The sequence below is a fragment of the Teleopsis dalmanni genome, chromosome 2 (assembly GCF_002237135.1).
Source record: "Teleopsis dalmanni isolate 2A chromosome 2, ASM223713v2, whole genome shotgun sequence".
Lineage (NCBI taxonomy): Eukaryota > Metazoa > Arthropoda > Insecta > Diptera > Diopsidae > Teleopsis > Teleopsis dalmanni.
This window is the reverse complement of record NC_051847.1, coordinates 102093298-102116333: the sequence shown is the minus strand read 5'-3', so window position 1 is coordinate 102116333 and position 23036 is coordinate 102093298. Positions and strand designations below refer to the sequence as shown.

General features: G+C 33.0%; 1 protein-coding gene across 1 annotated transcript; it reads left to right on the top strand.

Annotated features, from left to right (window-relative positions):
- Nucleotides 1–12387: 12387 nt before the first annotated feature.
- On the top strand, nucleotides 12388–13823 carry LOC119685186. Its single transcript, XM_038099411.1, has 3 exons — nucleotides 12388–12694; nucleotides 13329–13449; nucleotides 13512–13823. Exons 1-3 carry the CDS (start codon nucleotides 12547–12549, stop codon nucleotides 13690–13692), a joined length of 450 nt encoding a protein of 149 aa, XP_037955339.1. The 5' UTR covers nucleotides 12388–12546; the 3' UTR covers nucleotides 13693–13823.
- Nucleotides 13824–23036: the final 9213 nt, after the last annotated feature.

Genomic DNA, 23036 nt, shown 5'->3' with positions numbered 1-23036 from the left:
ATAAAAGAAAAAGTTTGTGTGACATATTCCTTTTTTTTTACTGAAAAATCGTGTGTATGTATTTGGTGTGATATGAAAGATAAATAAATTTTTAAAAGTACTTCTAATTACAATATCGTCCTGAAATTTTTGGGTTGTATGTAGGATTTTTTTATTAATCGAAATCAAAAATATTATATAAGAATATATGTAGTATATTCTTTGAAAATTCATTCAATGGAAATGTAGTATGCATGTGCTTGATGTGTTTTGCGGGAGAAAAAAAATATTAAAAAATTTCAAAAAAAGATGGTTTCTCGAACATTTTTACTTCGTAGTAAAATTTAAAACTGAATCTAAATAAAATATAAAAAATGAAAATTTAGCTGATACTTTCAAGAAAATTTTTTTTTGATATTTAACGGTTAATATTAGTACTTAAATATAAACAATTTTAATTGTTTAAACAATTTCAAAAGTAAAATCAATTATCTTTGAAACGCTGTAAATTTCAAGTTTCTATCTTTTATAGAACATGTGATATACTCATTTGAAAATGTGTCTACAATGCCAATTCTCAACACCCCATGAATCCATATCTCCTAGGAAAAAAATCACAAAATTTTTTCCCGAGATACGGGTCTTCTTATTTTATGAAAGGAGCTCATAAAAAAATTTCAGACAAATCGGAGATCATAAGGTCATTTTTTGCCAAAATCCATCCGGTTTACAAAAGAATCACCCATAACGAATATTCAGAAGATGGCTGCACTAAACAGAACGTACCAGAGAACTGCGAAGAGTTATAATTTTAATGCTTAGAGTATATGTACTTGTAAAAAGCAATTATAAATACGTATAAATATTTTGGTCATATGATACTGATACGCACACATAGGAATAGGAATAAACGGGGTACTTGCTCACAACGGAACAGAGCACTGCGACCATGATTGATCTTTTGTGGTGCAACAAACTCAAACCGAATAGAAGACATTCTGTCTTCCAAATGAAAGCGAAAATGTCGGCCATTGGGGACCTCCTAATGTCAGAGAGAAAGAGAGAGTAGTTCTTGACCCAGTGACCTCCTCCTGGCCCAGATCAAAGAGAGGCAGTCACAGAGAATGTGACTGGAAGTCTCGTCTGCTTCTAAGCAGAGTCGACAATCTAGTTCTTCGGACAAACCCATTTTGTTAAGGTGATAACGCAGTTCATGGCAACCCGTTAAATATCCCACCACCAATCTCAACTCTGTTCTACTGAAGAAGGATACCTTACCATAACTATAGGGATGCACCAGTTCTTTAGTCTGACTGTTACCTAGAAAGGTAACCGTCATCGGTTACCGAGTTATGAATCGGCTGAAAGCCATTCATAAATCAGAGACCTGAATTGATCAACTTCATCTACAGTATGGCTTCGGTCCACAGATTTGAATGGCAAATCTTGACCTCGCAATACTGGCGGCAGACTCATTACCATTGATTTCTGTGTGACTAGGCATCCAGTAGCGCATCACTTTGTTTTTGCTTGCCACTTGCTGCAGCGTGTCATAGCAGTCTAGTAGAAGCTCTGAGGAAAACTATACGCACACATACTTACCGGACAAATTATTTACAAAAACAGCTGTCCAAACCAGATGCGATCGCGGACCAACACAAATCACTGTATAGATTAGAGGACCGCAGAAACAAATACATACGTTCATAGTTGTTTTCGACAAAAATAAAAATACGGTTAGAATGTTAAATTTAGTTTTATTTTATTAATTTAAATTAATTTATTTGGTATAACATAAAAAATAATGTGGTTTGAACAGAACACAAAAGAAAATTCAAATGGTATGATTAAATGAATTTACTCCGTTACCGAAAAGAAAAAGAGTACCGAACATGATGTGATATTATGGATAACACGCCTTTTTTATTATGAATTTTTTTTTGTGTAAATAGCTTGCCAGAAGTAATAAATTGATAATGAATAATGTTTTTTATTGATTGCTCAACAACCCGGCCTTTTGAAAACAACTTTCAACAAGGCAATACAGATAGAAAGGTTTATAGAAAGGTCTTCGAATAATGCCCCTCGAGGTTGGAAGTTTCGCACTTCTATTTTGGTTCAGGCCAAAAACAAGAGACCACTTGTCGAGTAGTTCAATGTTAGCAAGCGCAGTTTGATCCGATAACGCTTTGAAAGATCATCCCATCAGAAAATGGGCAGGAGTCAAAGATTCGTACTCGCCCGAACGATAGTGGTATTAATGAGAATTGAGAATAGCTTCTATTTACTACTGCTGACAGCTCTTCAAACGTTGGCGTAATGATCATTAATGTTCTATTTTAGTGATCGTTTGCGGATTTAACAGAAGCCTCCCAAAGATCACCGAAATGAGATGTTCTAGGCAAAATAAAATGAAAATTAAAAAGTTCAGACTAACAGTATTCATTTATAACAACCTTTCATTCCTCATATACCATGCGGCACCAGTGATTGTTCTCAGTAGTTTTGATGAGCTTTTTGGATAATTGCAATATTTGAAGCACTAGCATTACCAAATAGCTGGATACCATAACTCTACATTGGTTTTATGATGTTGTTACACAAAAGTACTTTGTACTCTTAGCACAGGAAGAAAATGTTATTAATGAACCAGTGCAACTCATTATCATTTCGAACTTCATTTGGATTTTTTTGGCTTCAATATGCTTACACCACGTAATATAGTATTTGTATACCTTTAATCTATGCCATATCAAGACCATAGTGTGTGATGCTAAATCGCACCATTCTCGAGATGAACCTATTTGGAACTTGATTACCTGGGTACCTCAAACAAAACCATGATTTTATATGGAATTTGTATGCGGACTTAGGACTAATAACTATGGCTAAATGTATGCGTTAAATAAGGATGAGGCAAGATCTTGTAGACAAATTAATAAAAGATGCATTGTTCTCTTAATTTAGGAATATAATGACAAAAAAGGTCAACCCGCAGTAAGTATTAAGGGCTAATTGAGCCAAATATCAGCACTATCCACATATTTGGCCTATCATTATTATGTACTACTATTAGGTATCCTGGCACAGATGACAAGCTACGTTAGGAGACTTGGTGTGGAGCTAATTATAGGCTTTAAAGCCAATGCTCATCATGGAGTATGAAATAGCTCTAGTACTAATAGATGTGGTGAGTTATTTTATAATTTTATATTTATTAATGACCTTTTTCTATGTAATGAAGGCAACAGGCCAATTTTGATAACTAAAAACTGACAGGATATTATTTATTACTCCATTGTAAAACTTTCCTATTTGACATTTCTTTTCATATCATATGATTTTAGAATTCATTCTAGCCATGAATGAGTCAGATACATCCTCTTTGAAAACGTTCAGAAATGCCAAGAACGCAAAATGGGCAAGGTACAAATCAGCTACAAATTAGCTGACCACAAGCAACATCTCTTCCCTTTTAAGTAGTATCTGCGGCTTTTAGCCGAGTTACTTCTAGTTTCAGTTTTTCTCGGAGTGTGGTCAGCTCTTGATTTTCTATGAACAATTTATTTTTGTTTTCTGTCCGTTAATCGTGTTGGTCATCTCCGGTTCCACCACCAGGATGTTACAAACCACCTTCCACAATTTTTATTAACAAAAGAACTATGACATTAATAGTGTCCTAATGAAATACTTTCATTCTTCTATACTTTTATACTATATGTACATATGTTATATACTATACTTGTACTATAAATTTTTAAGCTATTTATTATACTAAAAAATTTTTTAACGTACTTTTAGAATTAAATAGAACTATATTTTCCAGGAATTTCAGGAGAAAGAGTACACATTAAATGTAACTCTCTTTCCACTAAACATTTTGATTGGAGATTTGTTGGCTCCAAATATGTACATATGCTAGTCTGGACAACATCGCTGTTAAAAATTGGGTTGCAATGACACTAACATCAGCTCTCGTGTAAACGAAGAATTTCAGACTATAGTTTTTGTTGTAGAAACAAGTCGACGATAGATTATTTTTTTTTACTCTTTTTCGCTGTGACCAAACTTACGATGGTAGCAACAGACATCCTTGCCATCACGGTCCACACTGTCTGCTCGGCTACGTCTGTCTGCTCTACAAAACGGCGCAAAAATTCGATCGGATTACGGCTGAACATTGCTAAACATTCTTTTGAAGTGGTCATACGATAGCGCTTATGGTTGAGTGTGAGCAATCACGGCACCCATCTCGCGGAGAGTTTTTTCATGTCCAAATATTAGTGTAAAATATGATGTACCCGTTCAGTTGAGATATCTACAGCATCACGCACTTTCATTCTCCAATTATCCAATATCATTTCATGGATTTAATCGACGATTTTACTTTTAATCAGTAAAACGATAGTGAACATTAGTTCCAAGTTGAATAGTCTAGTTTTATCGGCAATTAATTTCAAGCATGCAAATACAAGATATAAAAATTGAATAGCAAGAAGTATTTTGTAATGCCAAATTAAAAAATTTGTTCAAGGAGGGGAAGAAAGTATAATGTAAAAACAATATACTTGACCGGATGGAACCAATAGTAAAGATTGCTGCTGAAGCTCGAGGTCTTGGAACTATTGCTTAGTACGTTAATATATAATCCACATACGAGAAATATTTAGACGAAATACATACTACTGAAATATGTGTTATAGGTGCCTGAGTCGTTTTCATGAAAGTCTATGCTCGCTGTCTAAAATCATATTCTCAGTATGGATAAAATTTATACTTTTAATATTAAAGTAAATTCGCAATGGTCACTAATTCCTATGCCTGCGGAGTATATATATTCTGGCTTCTATACTTTCATCCGTCTTCAACCCGTCAGAATTGAACCAGTTCTGCCTCTCAATCTCCTCTTGAGGAAATTCTGATGACAAGGTACTATCAAAATATAAGCGAGGACATAAGCAATCTGATTCGTTATTCTCAGTATTCAAAGAGTTTAATGGAAAGTCACAATAACGTCACCGAGGAATGTAGTCTTAGCGTTTAAATCTTGAAATCTTTGTGCCAAACAGTGACTGACAGCATTTTATCATGTTATATTTCCGTTTTACCGTCTAAGCAAGCAATGAACTATCTCATCAAGACATAATACTTCAAATGCTTCCTATAAACATAAGCAAAAATTTAGTTATGGTTTAGTTTTAAGAAATATTTAAATAAAATGGTGACGTGAGCTACAAATTATATCTTATACTCTCTTAAATTTGCATACTAAGCAGCCGATAACCAGGTATCGATCTATCAATACTAAAAATAGGTATCGATCTGAGAAGAACATTAAGCAATCTTAATGGTCGGTAGTTCTTCGCCGTGTTGTGGCCTTTTCTACCTGCTTTTGGAATGAAAACTACTCTTACTTGAGGGAAGGGCTGTTACAGAATAATTTAAAACTATATCTCTCAGAGATTGGAATATCATTTCTACGATACGATCCGGGCCTGAATTTTTTTATGAAGAAAAAGAGTCGATTACCCATTTAATTTTTTTATAGAGAGAAATAAAGAGACCTTTTGCTGACGACTAATCAAAGTCTGGCCGATTCTTCAATATGTTCAATTTTGAGACAGCGAGAGTTCGAAGATACTTTGTTGGATTCTTAAACTCGATTTTGTATGCGGACTTTGAACCAGTTGTTATGGAAGTCATATCTTGACTTGATACTTTCGTTGTAAGAATTTCTATTTTTCTATTGAGCAGTCTATTGAATCTATCACAATTTGATTTTCTAGGATTATGCTGAGACTATTCATCTAATGTAGAAATGTTTATCACAAACATAATGTATCTAAGGTTAGGGAAAGAATTTTACAACAATTAGATCACAATTCTACTTTGTATGTTTTAGTTTTGCTTACTATCTTATCACCGGTTTTAAACACATGTGGTAAAAAAAAGAAAAAATTATTAATGCCGAAAATAATTGATTTAATTTGTTATTTTGTTTATTTCCGGAGTTGATCTTCTTCATATTTCAAATAAGAAAAAAATACGTAAGTATTACCAGAACACTTTTAATGATTAATTAAGAATCCACTTGTATAATATTGTTAAGTTTGCTCATTATTAAGATTATTGATTTAGTCCCTACATAGTACCATTATTTAAAATATGAGGATGCAGTCTCCAAAAAACTTCATGATAATCTACGAAATTCAGAGCTACCTTGCAATAGTGGACACCTCTGAGATGATAAGAGAGGGATGGCTCAGGAACTTAGAGCCATATCCAATTCCATCCAGGCCATGGCTCGCCTAATTAATTTAACCGCCTAGTAAATACCATAGCTATAAAGCTTATAACAAACTAATTGTAAAAAACTGTGGAAATAAGTAGTTTTTGAATGGAATGCGGTTTATTATTACACAAATAAATAATAACAATATATGTATATGCGTTAAAGTTAACTTAAAGAAGTTAAAGAAGCAGTTAACTAATAAAAATATGAATTCCGCCAAGTGCTTTAAAATAGTGGCATCCAGCTTTAGAGCATTGTTGAAATTAATCACCTTCATAAACACCCATCGGTTTGTAATGCAAAAATATGTAATAATAACAAATGTACATATATATATATATATATATTTGAAAATAAAAAACAGAAAATTTGATTAAGCAGATGATTAGTTATGTCAGAAATAACAACTTACCTTCTTCGCAAAAGTATCCGGATTTTGTTGTTTGTTAACAACCTCTTAAGTAATAGACTTTTTTCAAAAATTTTTTTTTGTTATGTTGATACACCCTTTCTTGACGTATGGTCAAATTTGAGCGCCATCTATTAATTAGTTAGTTTACAGCAGCTGTTAATAGCTTTCCTATTTGTGACTTTTTCCTGTTCCCAACTCAAATTGCCCCTTCGTGGTAAACATTTTGAGTCGATTGAATCGGTAAAAGAGAATTCGCTGAAGGAACTAAAAGCCATACCTACACGGGCCTACGAAAAGTGTATGGAAGATTGGGTTAAGCGTTGGTATATGTGTATCGCTTCAGAAGGAGCATATTTTGAAGAAGATAAAATAAATTTGGAATAAAATTTAAATTTGTGTGTTTTATTTACAAAATCCGAGTACTTTTTGAGCAGATCCGTGATAGTTCCATGTTCCGGAAGTTCCGGACTATGAGTCAAAAAGTACTTACGCACTCTTCTTTATGGAATACGGCTGAAGTGAATGAAATACTGTGGTGACTATACATGGTCTATGAACTGGGAGACGTTGAACGAATTCGTATAACTTGTAATACGAGTAGTACGAGTACTGTACTAGATTCTACCTGTAGGCAATTACAAGAAAATAAATTTTAATCAAAGTCTTTATATCTTCTATACATGGTCTATGAACTGGGAGACGTTGAACGAATTCGTATAACTTGTAATACGAGTAGTACGAGTACTGTACTAGATTCTACCTGTAGGCAATTACAAGAAAATAAATTTTAATCAAAGTCTTTATATCTTCTCTACATATATATATATATATATATATATACATTAGGGTGCCATTAATTTTCGAAAGTCGGAAAATTGCCCTCGGCACCCCCCAGATCGGTTCGTTATACTAAAAAAATAATCTGTGTAAAATTTTAGTTGAATTGTATAAGTGGAAATGGTGCCCCAAGAGCCCCAAAGATTGGAAAATAACGATTTTTTCCATAAAATTCATCTTTGATTGCTTATATCTCCGACATATTTAATTTTACATAAAAACTGTCTTCCTAAAAGTTATAGATCTATTAAAAAAAAATAATTCACTCATACAAAGCAAATATAAGCTGAAATCCCCCTATTAAATTTAGGTAAGTTCAATGAATGAATTGTCTACTAAATTTGCTACAAAATAAGTCCAATACTTGTATAGTTATATACATAAGTGAGTTTCTGTATTACGAAGTGGAATACGAAGTGAATTTTATAATATTTTACCGTATTGATTAATTCAAAGTGATTACATTAAAAAGTGTTACCGAGATGTCATCTTTAAATATTCGTAAAAATCGTATTGATACCTTGTTTCTAGTAGGTTGACTGGTTCTAGTAGGTTGACTGGAAGTAAATTACCATCAAATAGGAAAGCATTAAAAGTTCTTTTTTACCATGTATGTGGTTAAATTATGATTAAGGGAAAGTGCTACATTAACTATACAAGAAGTTATCATATTTTGGCAAAAGGCACGAATACCAATAAAAGAATAAAAACATTGCGATTCTATTATAATCTCATGAGATACCTCACTGAAAAATGATACTGGAAGAGCACAGGCATCAGCTATTTGCAAATCAATTTTTGAATGGGATTTGCAGGATTACGTGCAAGCTTTAGTTTTTGATACGACAGCAGTAAACACTGGACGTTTAAATGAAACTTGCACAATTATTGAAAAATATTTAGAAAAAGATCTTTTATATTTAGCGTGCAGACATCACATTTACGAAATTATTCTCAAAAGTGAATAATGCTAAGATTTACAAGTCTGAAAGCCCAAATGTTGAACTATTTCAACGATTTCAGAAGCTTTGGCCGAAAATAAACGTTGATAACTTTACAGTCGGCTTAGAAAATGAAAAAGTAAGAAAATCGTTAAATACGGATGATGTGTTACGAATTACAAGTGTCCTTTATAAGATTCGTAAGGATAACCAACCAAGAGATGATTATAGGGAACTTCTGGAACTTGCATTATTGTTTTCAGGAGAAAAGCCGAACTGTACAATAAAGTTTCGACCTCCTGGAGCTATACATTATGCAAGATGGATGGCGAAAGCCATGCATGTATTAAAAATATTTTTATTTAGGAAAGAGTTCAGATTATCTACAGAAGAAGAAAATGCTCTTTGCGGTCAAGATTTTAATCTTCCTTCTATTCTCAGTCAATATCAAAAAATTATATTTGGTATTTAAGCTCAAAGTCTGTTCATTTTGCTTATTTGGATTTAAATATATCACCTGAGACAAAGAAAACGATGGTTTCAAATTTTAATATAGATAGTGATGACAATGAAGTCAGAAGAGTATCAATAGACCGCGCAAAAATAACTGAAATCATCGAAAAGGGAATTGAACAGTTTGTATACAAAAATACTAAAAACATTTTTAATTGTTTCAAGTTCTGCGATAGATTCTTGAAAATATGCTCCACAAAATGGCTTGAAATATGTAGGAGAAAACTAGAATTAGTACTTTTTTATTGGAACAAATATTAAATTTTAGATATATTGAATTTATTTTAAATTTTTTAGAAATATTAATTTTTTTGTAAAACTAAAGCGGACAATTACATTCAAAGTACTTGCAAACCTAGGAATCGGGTGACTTCAGCTTAATTTTTCTTTTACACAATAATTATTAGAAATACAGAAATACTTTTTATAAGTGACTTGTTTATTTTTAATAGATCTATAACTTTCAGGAAGACAATTTTTATGTAAAATTAAATATGTCGGAGATATAAGCAATCAAAGATGAATTTTATTGAAAAAATCGTTATTTTCCAATCTTTGGGGCTCTTGGGGCACCATTTCCACTTATCCAATTGAACTAAAATTTTACACAGATTATTTTTTTCAGTAAAATGAACTGATCTGGGGGTGCCGTCAACCGATTTTACGAAAAAAAAAATTGCCCATATACCTTAATGGCACCCTAATATACATATTATACATATAATATATATTAATCTTTATATTAATATATATATTATATTATATATTAATATATTAATCTTTATATTAATATATATTACCATAAGACAGTAAGCTGGCCTACTGATTGAAACTTTTAAAACTAAGAACTCAATTTTAACAGCCTACCACTATAATAATATATACTAAAAAACGGTAAATAATAGTTAAGAACATTATATATTTTTCATCATATTTAAGATGAATGTATTTGACTTTATAAGATTCTCCAATAACTCCAGCTTTTTTTGACTTACTCATTATTTTCTTGTGCTGCTTTTTATGATTATGATTTTTCTTTTTAGAGGATTTTTCGAATAGCACAGAAAGAAATAAAGGACAAACACAAAAATTTATTTTAATTTTTATTAAAATTTGGCTGACCATACAACGCTGTTTCGAGTATTGCCAAGTACACTTCATCAATGGTCTTAGGAAATAATCGAATTTTTATTTAATTAGTTTATAGTCCGTATATAATTTGTTTGGACTGCGATTGCCAAGCTTAGAACTTGTGCCTATGATTTTTCTTTGAATATTTTGATCATATAACTTATGGTCTTTGTGGTTTTTAAATTTTAACTAAATTTTTAGTACAACGTCTTAGTACTTTATCTATAAGAAGAACACTCAGGTATTATTGGTACTACTGACTGGAGTGTTATTCTGGTTGGAATTTGCGCGGTCATAAAGGGTTAAATTATCTCTATAAATAAAAAAGTAGAATAAAAGTGAAATACATAACAATTCAAAATTCTGTAAATGAAGATTCACATTAAAACACTTTTTTTTAATTGGTCAATGCAAATTCTCTCAGTTTGGTAATTATTCAATTATTCAAATTATTTGTTCTGGATTTTCTGCCACTTGTGCCAGAAACTAGCTACTTATTGATCAAAAGGTTAAGCTAGTATTAATGCAATTGGTTTATTCTCCCTCATCCAACGGAGTATGAAATCAAAATAAAAGGCAAGCAGTTAATATAAAGTAATATAAATTAGTATAATTAGGCCTCAGATATGCATGAATTATTTTAAAGTATCGATCGCATATTAAGTGCAAAACAAATCATATTTATTATTTATTTTTATTTATTAAAACTATTGTCGTGAAATCGCCCACAGTCGGTACTGCTGCCAGAGTCCTATTGTACCAAATTCACTTTTATTTACACAAAGCCTTTTAAAGCTTTGTGGACAAAGTGCAGAACTAAATCCGGAGAAGAGTTCTTCATCTGTTCTGGTGACAAACATTACATATTAAATAAGTTTCTTCTGTGAGTTGTTAAAGCTGGACAGTCACAAAGTCCAATTTCCAGCCAAGTCACGAACAAACCATATACTTCAAGTAGAAAGCTAAGAGGCAAACAGCACTGCTAGGATCAAATTAATTTCTGTTTTAGAAACTTGCATAATTTTTTTTAATTTATCAAAGCCCAAAAAAAAACTAATTTTATTTTATTTTTATTTTGATGACGAATGTCGGTTCTCTTGATATAAACAAAATGAATCAGGAAGTGAGGAACTACCATATTTACTTGCCAGTACAAATGGTTGGTTGACTATTGCGAGAGCAGACCAAGCGGCCTTTTCATCGAGAATTAAGTGTTCACAAAGTGTAACTACATAATTACAGTATAATTACGTCTAAGCCATTTATTCGTAGACTTTGCTGCAACGCCCGCATTGCGTTTTATACAAGTATAATGCTGACCTTGACTTACATTTATGCCCATTGTTTGTGGAAGGTTCATTGTTAGTATTTAACTAATTACGACCATATGGGTAAGCAAATACGTATTGTGTTGTATTGCATTGTATTTGGTAGTTGTAGAACACAGCAAAAGTCATGGAAAAGCCAAAAATTTCGCTAAAACTTTCGAAAAGCTTGTGATTTCGTTTGAGCTTTGATCTAACCAAACACGATCTCAGTATAAAAATTACGCTTCACTTCTACTCTCCGTGCCAGAGAGCATTTGGATTTGCTAATCTATATACAAAACAGCCATATCCCCAGCTATGGTGGTTTTCATATCAGCCAATATTATAGATGTCCAAATTTTTTGTATTCTGAATCGCAACCGTTTCTGTGCCCAACCGTTTCTGTGTCCAGTTGAATCCAAAAACTCTAACCTGAAGAAATGTCTTTCTTGAGTGATTCACTTAAATCCGAACATACTATAATATATATGTATATGAAATAAAACTAAGAAATCATATTAAGATCTAAACTTGAAACTTAATGGCATATAATATAACACATTATAGAAAGTTAAAACATAGATCAGTTGTTAACGAATCACTCAACAAATTAGACTGACTGGCTTAATATTGAATAACAAAAAAAAGTTGTATGCAAATACATTTAGTTTAACATTACAGGGTTCACACCTTGCAGTATAGCAATTTCTTATATTGTATAAGCTTTAGTGAGTAACGTGTATTGACTTTGAGTGCTTTGGAGGCATAAAACACAAATATAAATAGAATTTTTAGTGAATGGGTTTAGGGAGTTCCATTAACGTAACGCAGATTACATTATTAAAAATAAAAAATGCTAGTATAGCAAATTAAGCAGAAAACACCCTGTATATGTCAACGGTTGCTGATTTAAAATCAAATAAAACACGATTAAAAGATTTAAATTCAACTATAAAAAGGAGTTGCTTACCAGCTCACAGATTTAGTTCGTTACTCGTTTTCGCTTGAAGCGGACGTATTGGTTTCGTTGAGAGTTGTGGCTTGATTTTCGGCTCAAAGCTTTGTATTGAAAGTTGCGACTGCAAATCACACGAATAGCTTGAAAAGTAAATAAATCAAATTAATTCATTTAAGATGATTAAGTTTTCGGTATTGTTTTGTGTCGCTGTTGTTGTTGCTGTTTTTCTATCATCAGCAATTGCTGCCGAAGAGGAGAAACTATCCAAAAATGACGAAAACATCAAAGTCTATAAGCGTTTAATTCCGGCGGATGTACTCAGAGGTGAGAAACGTGTATGAAAATTTGAACGATTCACATAGGGCACACATTGCGTATACTTCAATGAATCATCGACTGAATACAGCTATACGGCTATACGACTTTTGTTTCTCATCATAGTTTCGGTTTTTCTACAACTTTGGTATTCACGCTTTCAGTGAATATTGAGTCATCGAAGGCTAAGTCTTGAAAACTGCAATTGGTAGTTAAGTCATGAGTAACTGCGCCAATACGAAATCCATTTTAAGTGAATATTTAAATGAGTACGACTGTAATTTCCTAATTCGGAAACCGGTTTCAGTTTTTATTTCACTCTCGTAGTTTTGCAAATGAAACTGAATAAGTTTTGCGCAATAGCAAATATCACACAAACTCAATTTCAATTTCACTTTATTGAGTTATATGGTGGTCTCGTTTGGCTTGGCTATAATTGCTAACAGTATTTTATCTTCCACATTCAAAAGTTTATCTTAAGTTCGTTATTTGAAAAAAAACTCGTACATATTTTTCACCTTTTATGATGTTGGGTGTTACAGCTGTCGTATTTGCTCATACGTTGCGATTGAATTGTTTTTACTATTTGAGGTGACAGACATAAACAGTAGACCATGAAGTCATATATACATTTTTCGTACAGATTTTCCTGGCATGTGCTTTGCATCGACGCGTTGCGCAACAGTCGAACCTGGTAAAACTTGGGACTTAACACCGTTTTGCGGCCGTTCAACTTGTGTCCAAAGTGAAGACAATCCAGCCAAGTAAGCTAAGATACATTTAAATATGCTTTCCTCTCTTTAAAAAGGAAATTAAATCTATACAGGCTTCTGGAATTAGTAGAAGATTGTGGACCTTTGCCATTAACTAATGAAAAATGTAAATTGGACACTGACAAAACCAACAAAACTGCTTCTTTCCCATTTTGCTGCCCCAAATTCACTTGTGAGCCAGGAGTTACGTTAGAATACCCGGAAGTTCCAAAGGATGAACCTAAAAAGGAATGATTTCAAAAGAGGTAGAAACTTGAAGCACTATTTGGGCAACAACAAATATGTCATATATGTGTAGCTACTACCTTAAGCACAAGCTCACTTTACTGATCATGTTTAATATACAACAAAAAAAAACAAAAATATCAATACTTGTTCTTCATTTTTAAAAATAGCTTAAAAGGCACATTTAAAATATTTAAACTTTAGTTTACAACATGGAAAGCCGAATTTCCAATATATTTTTATATAAATACAACGATAACTTGTATGTTGTTATTATTGTCGTAACTCGAGTTAGGAATGATGAACGTCACTTGGTCATCGATTTCGAGTCGATGACGAGTGACTTCGAGATGTAGACCCGGTCGTTCCTGTAGCCACGTTAACTTGAATAAAACCATGTTCCATGAGAAGGAAGGTATTTAGAAACGGATTGTGCTAACAGCAGGTAAATCACATATAAACATTTCAATTTTTCTTTTTTTGGATTAGTTAGTCAATTTGTGATTTATTATATAAATTTGTAAACACACGGGTGTATATAACAAGAGATAAGAGGTCTAGAAATTAAAAAAAAAACAGACATCAATAGGAAAAATGGTTAAAAATACATTGTAAGGTCCTTATACATTTTGTTTAACAAAAAAATTCAATTAACCGAATTAATAATGAAATAATTAATTACCAACTAGCCTAAAAAACTTGAAAATTATGTAAAATAGTAATTTTTGTAGTTAAGTTTATGTTTATGTGAGATAACCCGAAAGAACGCTGAGACCAGTTTTGACCGTAAAAGTTTTTATAAAAGGCGTTTTATAAAAAACTCTAATCTTTATATTAAATTTTAATATTTTCTCCAATGCTGGCATTATTTTCTTTCCATCAACTCAAATTTTATTTCCATGATTATCTCTGAGGGATTGATTTCTTAATTAATAGGAGTTAAATTTTGTGTTACGGTTATTCATATATGATATACCATTTTCTTTATTCAATTTAATTCCTCTATTAAATAATTTTGAGGATTTTTCATTTAATTTTCTTGTATGTAAGCTTCATTATTTTCTTATGTTTTTTATGTATTTAATACTTACATATATATTAATTATTTCGTCTGTATTTTATATTAACATATTACGTGAACATATTTAAATTGTTATTTTAATTAAATTTCTTCTTCTTCATGCTAAATTTACGTTATAACAAATTTTATATAGAATCGAAAACGAAAATTAAAATTTACTCTTCAAGTAAGAAGTTTAAAGGGGAGTAGACATATCATCAAAACTGTAAGTGTACAGTTTTATATCACTACATAAACAGAAGCCTCAAAATTAATACCAAACAACAAATTCGGTTTGCAACAGTTTGGTAGTGACTGGTAGTCAATACCCAAACCTATTTCTTTTCTGATATTTTGTGGAAGGAAATTCTGGGCTTACGTTACAAAATTTGCCTTCAGTGTTTTGAACCCAATTTAGTTTTCTAAATGATTTCGCGCGAAAATTAGGTTATAAAAATAGGAGATAACATTCTATAGATATGCGGAGCTTAGTATAACTTCAATTTCACACGAAAAATGACATAACACAACACAAAAAGAAATTTATCCACAATGTCTATGGTGGTTTGTGGAACATGTTTTTATATGAAATTTTATGTGAATTTTCCGTGTGAAATGGATGTTAGTGCCGGGCTTGAGAAAGAAAACAGCCGCAGAACTGTGTTAATTAGGACGCTAAAAACAGTTATTTGCTTATTTCACACACACCCACACCTAACGGCTCTGCAGCCTACATAAGGTTTCCGCTTAAATTAAGGGGAAAACTAATTCGGGGATTTTTTGTTTGGCGATAAAATTATAAAAATGATTTATTCAGTCAATAAACAATATGGGAAACAACAATGGAAATATGTTGTTGCGGACACGGGCACTGTGCTAAACATCAAGCTATTCAATAATTTTTTTATTTTTTTTTAACACCAACCATGGCAGCTAAGCAAATTTGTTTACAAACTGTACGATTTGAATAAATTTTTGAAATTAAAATGATTATATTGTAAAAGAGGATATATCAAAGTACATAAAGTTGTCACCACTTTTGAACAAGTTATTTAATATTGAACTATTGCAAATGTTACTTTCTACAACATATAGTGGTTTGTTGGTAACAATTGGTCCAACAGAAGTAATAATTAAAGTTAATATATAATTAAAGTTTAAGTTTTGATAACAATAAAGATATTTTGAAAGGTTTAAACAACAATTCATATTGTTTAAAAGTGTTAATTGTCGTGCAAACTTAAATATAACATTAAGTAGTATGCGGTAAAAATATTTAAACAAACAATTTAGCTACACGAGGTGTGCAGTTGGTACTGTAAACAAACCAAAATACTGACATAACATATTTGACCAATACCGTTACACTGTATTGGAACTTTCAGTAATTTGAAGGTCCCGAATCATAACTGACTAATATAGGCAATGCTTTTGAGAAGGGCTGACATGCAAAAATAATGTGATAATACTAATAATTTGTATGATTAGTAATAGTAATAATAATAATAATTAATAATTAATAAAGTAATCATTTTGACTCTAAAAATTTTTTCACATTTAGGCACATTTATGTGAGTCCCCTGTTTATTTTACAATTGTGCCAAAGAATGAAAACAGCAAGCCAAAGACAGAAATTCACGAGTTTACAAACGAAGAATGTTAAGAAAATGTAGCTAAAGTTGATGATGGTTATGGTATTTGGGGGGTTTTGTGTTAGGCTAAGGCCCCTATGCACCGCGACCAGCTTGATCTGTTGTACACTCGTTTGTATTTAGACATTCAGTATCTCGAGGAATCGAACCTTCGGAGGGAGTTTTCAAGGGTCTTTATCCTCTAATTGGTATGCACCTAAAATTCTATTTCTTCTGTGACCTAGACCTCGATAGACTTTTCCTCGTCACAGGAGAATTTGCAAATATTAGTGTCAAAGCTAAAGTTAGTTATGGATACGAGAAAATGAGACACCAATTTTAATAATTCTTTTAAGAGAATAGATAAAATATCATAAAATAATTAAGTATTTTATGATACACTGCGATTGAATTTTTGATTATACTACTATAGCATTTAGAATTGAAATGAATCAAATATGTTGGTAGACCAAATCTAGCATCATTTTTGTTTTATTTTTTTTTTGGCTTCCCTAAAATTGTGCTTAATACTAGTTAAGTTGTGCTTGTATATTAATTATTTAAAACGGTTTCATTGCACGGAAAACAAAATTAATAATATAGAAAAATAAATAACGCTGTTGTAAGAATTAAGTCTTTGAACGTGAAGAATATTAACACAATTGCAAGTCTTCCTTGTAAACGAGGACAACTATACATATGTGATGAAAGCTGTGCAAAGCCAAGCGAATCATCAGGAAAATATTAAAATATTAAAAAATATTTAGAAACTTCTACAGCAATGTGCTGCAGTACTTTTATAATATGTTAAAAAAATAAGAGCTGACACATTTACGTGGAGACTAATAAAGCACTGGAATAAATAATATAACTTATATAAATAAGATCGCGCACACTAACCTTCGAACTATGGTTATGTTAAGTAATTTCCTTCCGACAAAACACAGCCCACAACACTACTTATTTTACTGCCGTCTGCTGAATTGGTTATAACTTACTTAATGAGTGACCTTCCGACAGCCATGTGTTACTCGATAGAAACTCGACAGTTGGTTTCTGATCGAAATTGAGAATGAAAGATGTAGTGAATATTATATTATTTGGAGGAGGACTGACAAAATTTAGAATGGATTCGCAGTTTTATTGGGGTTAACACCAAAGACATCTCTTTATGTAAACTCCGGGTGTAATTTAGCCTTGTCCGGATATAGCGGATCTCTGTTCGGATTGAATGTTCTTTTCTCTGCAACTCGTAGGTTTAAATCATAACCCAAAAAAATAATGAAAACTCAAATTCTAAAGCGGAGACCCCGGCAATATTGAGCTCAAAACTTTTGTACACTGCTTGCCTAAACAGGGCACTCACCACATCTTCTAGTGGTAATAAAAAGGTGCCCATCAACAAAACAACTAATATTCCCGCGTTTTGGACTATTAATACGGGCTATCTTGCCTTCTAAAAACAGCTGCAAAGACCACGAAGTGGCGACTAGACTGTTCGAAAGATATGATAATATTTTGATTACATCCGAATCAGAATTGCTTGGTCGAAACTGGTCTGCAATGCTCCCGAAAGACAACAAACCGGAACCTGCACCAAAGTGATAGCGCTCATTAGATGAGTCAAGTTTGAACCCAATATCAAAAAGATAAAGCTTAGTGGGAACACAACCACAATACAATTCTTTAGCGACGTGCTAAAAGGTTCCATAATCATAGCGGTCATTGATGAAAATGACCAAGATGGCACAATCACACCTGTTAAGTCGTATTACTGAGTTTAAGGTCGTGGACGTTTATGTGTACATATTAAACGACTTTCCGGTGATGATCCTACCTATCGCGATAGCGGATGGCATCAGGGCCATGTAAACCTAGTCGCTTGCACAGATTAGCGTTCTGTTTATCTTTTCCTCAATGCCATCTCCAGAATTGATGAGGTATGGCTAGGCTTCACACTCAAGGTTGTTGCTAAGAAACAAATTCCTAGCTGACTCAGAGCGCGTTTCTGGACTCCAGCCGAACCGTCTAGTCCTGAAGACGATGAAGCTAATTTGGTCTTGAAACCGTCAGCTTACGACAGCAATGTAAGAGCTTCAGAAAGCCAAAGGAAAATACTTAGCCACTTTGGTGTGATCTTGTGGTGTCATAATGATAATGATGTCACGATAAGAGTCTATAAAAATATTAAGGAGCAATCCTCATAAGACGCAATGGGTCCTGTAATGAATAATATGAGCAGTATCCGCTTATATGGCCCACGATCATTATGTACTACCATCAGCTAACCTGACACAGCTGATAAACAGCGTTAGGAGACTTGGTGTGCAAATTGTTATAGACTGCGACGCCAATGCTCACCATAAAATATGGGGCAGCTCCAATACAAATGAATATGATGAGTTACTTTTTAATTTTATATTTAATAATAGCCTATTTATATGAAATGATGGCAGCAGTCCAACCTTCATCACCAAAATCAGGCAGAAAGTTTAAGATATTGCTAATAAATTCTAGATAATTCTACAATTTACTCTAGCCTTAAATGAGCCAGATACCCCCAGTTTAGGTACGTTCAGAAATACAAACTGGACAAAGTACAAGTAATCGGCAAATGAGCTGATGACAAATATCTCTTCTGACTCCCCAAGGTATACTAATGGTCTAGATAAACAGGTCCAAGATCTTACCTCAATACTTAATAAAGCATATTATCTTGCATGTATTCGTACTCGATCTAGTAGAAAGTTTGACCCATCTTGTTAGGTCAGTTGTGAAAAGTGTGTAAGAAACTTTTTAATGAGATAAAACCAAATTAAAATGAGAGCGACTTGGCCAATTACAAGAACTTTTTTTAGTAATTTAAAAAATATTACGTAGGGCTAAGAAGACTAACTGGAAATCATATTCCCCGGAAATTGAACACTGGCTCTGAAACCTCTAGGCTGTGTAAAATGTTCTCTAAGAACCCAACAGTCCATGAGTTGTTCAAAAACCCAGATGGGACTTGATTTAATTATAGTAGTGAACTGATAGACTTATTACTAGATACCCACTTTCTAGGATCCTCTGCTTCAACAGCATCTTTTAAGTGCTCAAATTTTTCCCAGTTAACTTTATCAAGTTAAACCTACAGATATTTATATTGGCCATTTTTAATTTCAAGCCCCACAAATCACCAGGTCTAGATGATATACATCCAATTGAGCTCCAAAATTTCTGGGCGCTAATACGAAACCAATATTGTCGTACCTTTAACCTTCCTCCGCGAAGAAAGATTAGAATTATTCTTATTCTCAAGACGGTTAAAATCTTTTATAGTGACTCTAATGAACTTCGTCCAATCAGCCTCTCATCTTTTATGTTCAAGACTCTGGAAAGAATTATTGATTTTAAAATAAGGCGTGTTATTGATCCTAATATTTGGACACCTGGTAAGACGCCTATACTATTCAAGGTTCTGTTATTCAATTTACTGAAGAAACCAAATTTTTAGGTATTGTTTCTGGTAGGAAACTTACTTGGAAGAAAAAACTCAGACAACACTAGGAGAGCCAACATTGCGTTCTTTTTATTTCAGAAAGCTATTGATAAAAGGTAGAGGTTAAAATCACGTATTACTCAATGACTATACACGGCTATCATAAGACCAATATTTTTGTATGACATCACCGTACTCAACACTTCGTTAGTGGTGTTCTGTGTGTCACACCATCTATTGCGTTAGATCTAGTGTTTCACTTAATGCTTCTTGATATTATTAGTTAGCATTTGACAGCATCATCTGCCCTAAGAGTTAAAGCTACACCACAATGGAAGTGTACTAACCATGGACACGGCTCAATTCTAAAACTTTTCAGTTCTACTCCAATTAATACTGAATACATCCTTGCCATTCTCAATTTCGATACAAAATTCAATGTCGAATTTCCACACAGGGATGTTTGGCTCTAAGGGGACCCTCATTAGAATATTTACCCATGTGTATCGACGGATCAAAAACTTGGAGTGTAAGAAATAGAGTTTTCTTAGCAGGGCTGAATATATCCTTTTGCTATAGGCTTCCGAGTCACTGTAGTGTTTTTCAGACAGAGGTATTCATCATCACAAAGGTTATAGCTTGTCTGGAAGGAGATGATATAGTTAATAGGAATATTCATATTATCGGACCGTCAAGCTGCTTTAAAGATCTTAACCTGAGTCTAATTTGCACCTAGGACAGTTTATAAATGAGATATCACGCCGTTTAATATTTCTCTAATCTGAGTTCCCGGACATAGGAATATTTTCGACAAATGCAAAGCAGATAAGCTAGCCAGACGGGGTGTTTCAGGAAACCACTCGGAACGCATAAACAAGCTGATTTTATCGTTGACATCATGCCTTTGATCCTTACTGTACCGAACTTTTTAATAAAAGCTGGAAAGACTAATGATATGTTCCAATAAAAGGAAATCTGACTATATCATTGAGATATAAAGGGTAATAGGTTTACTCACAGGTCACTGCAATTTGGGTAACCATGCTGGTAAACTAAACCTCCCGTTCATGCCTGCCGCAGTTGTGGAGAGGATGATAAAAGTGCCTCCCACCAACTTTGCTTTTGTCCGGCACATGCCTTAAAACTTTAGGGACTTTCATCTTTGAGGATCTTGATTAACTACAAGACCTTCCCTTGAACACCATTGTCTTGTATCTATTGTCTAACATTGTATGTCTAACATCTGAGTTTTTTAATATACGGTATCAGAATCTGTTTAAGTGGATCCCTTGCGTTGCCGGTATAATCTACTGTATAATATAAAATTTTACTCATAAAATTTTTCTCATATTAATAAATTTACATTACTATAAACGAGTGTCAACAAAACAACGAGACACATCGTATCACTAGCGCTGCTTAATTCAAGACATTCTCAGTTCTCCAATACTCATCTTATCTTTCAACTGTTCCAATCATATAAATTTATTGTAGAACTGGACTTGAGATCAGGTGAAAAGGGTTCGTTACACTACCTACCTAGTTAGTGGTCTTGATATAATCGAATAAGTTTCCACAAATTTTCGGAAAAACCCTAAAAGACCTAAAAATCGTCGTACCGCCGTAACATTTCTAGGTATCTTGAAGTTTTTTATTGCGCTCACTTTTGTAATGAGCCTATTTATGGCCGTTGATAGCTGGGATAGCTGACGGTCCTCCAGGATTGTTACAAGAATATTTCTTTGCAACCCCAAATCTTCCCGTGTTAAAAATTTCAAAGACGAGCTATTTTTAGTTTAATTTATTTATTATTTACATTTATTTTTACAAAAGGGGTATTCAGGCAACTGATTAGTCGCTTAGTAGTTGATTACAACAAAAATTTGCATACAAAAAAGAAAGTAAGCAGAGATTCTCAGATTAGTGAAAATTTGATTAATAGTGCTGCCAGTACCAAGTGTCGGCGCTATAAGCATGGAACAGGTGTCTTAAAAAGAAAATGCAAAAATAACAACATAAATTAATAAATAATATTCAGTAAAACTATAATTTTTAAAGGGTTAAAATATAATTAAAAGTATAAAATTGAATATTCTACTTCTTGATTTATGACACGTTTACAATTTTAGTTTAGTGATAAATTATATGATAAATTTAAATGATACTAAAATTTACGAATATTTGAGTATTTCACTGTTAACATACTTTTCGCTGTTGCTGTTGATACGAGTGCTGCCAAGCAATTTGCACACAACAAACTAATCAGATTGTGCATTTTGGGTCGTTCAAGCAACAGATTAACATCAAAATGCTAATTTTTTTTATATGAAGTTTTTGAATCAACTAAGCAAATAATCAGTTGCCTGAATACCCCTAATATACATTAAGACCGAAAAGTTTTCGGAAATTCTCATTTAAAATTCGCGCGCTGTATATTTTTCGATATTTTAAGTTTATGTAGTTTGGCAGCACTGTCCTTAATTACTATGCCAAAAATGAGCGCGATCTGTCAGACAGTTCGTTTACGGCAGCTGTTGAAACCAGTTCACCTCAGTAGGGCGTTGCGAAAAAAACAATGGAAAAAAATATTGAACAAAGAGTTTGCATCAAATTTTGTGTTTCGAACGAAATTTCGTGTGCAGAATCGTTGCGAATGCTACAAAAGGCTTATGGGGAATCAGTTTTATCGAAAACTCAAGTTTATGAGTGGTACAAAGCCTTCCAGGACGGTCGTACGACCGTCGAAGACATTTCGCAACGCACTACTGAGGTGAACTGGTTTCAACAGCTGCCGTAAACGCAAACTCGTCTGACAGACTTCGCGTCCATTTTTGGCATGAGTAATTAAGGGGACAGATGCTTGCCAAACTACATAAACTTAAAATATCGAAAAATATACAGCGCGCGAATTTTAAATGAGAATTTCCGAAAACTTTTCAGTCTTAATGTATTTATGACTTATTAACTAACAAAATGAATAACAATTACAAATATTGCAAATGCCTGAAATTAGAAGAACGTTTGATGAATTAGGAGATAAATCAACGTTATCGACTGAGCTATGTTGTTAGGTTTGAAGATCAACGTTATCCACTAGGCCAAATTGTTAGGTTAGGAGATCAACGTTACCGATTGGGCCACATTGTGAGGTTAGGAGATCAATGTTACCGATTGGGCCACG

Excerpts from the sequence above, each read along its gene's own strand:
- LOC119685186 (XM_038099411.1), top strand. The coding sequence starts at position 12,547 with ATGATTAAGTTTTCGGTATTGTTTTGTGTCGCTGTTGTTGTTGCTGTT. Across the intron at positions 12,695-13,328 it reads TCCGGCGGATGTACTCAGAG|ATTTTCCTGGCATGTGCTTT; the intron begins GTGAGAAACGTG and ends TTTTTCGTACAG. Across the intron at positions 13,450-13,511 it reads AGTGAAGACAATCCAGCCAA|GCTTCTGGAATTAGTAGAAG; the intron begins GTAAGCTAAGAT and ends AAATCTATACAG.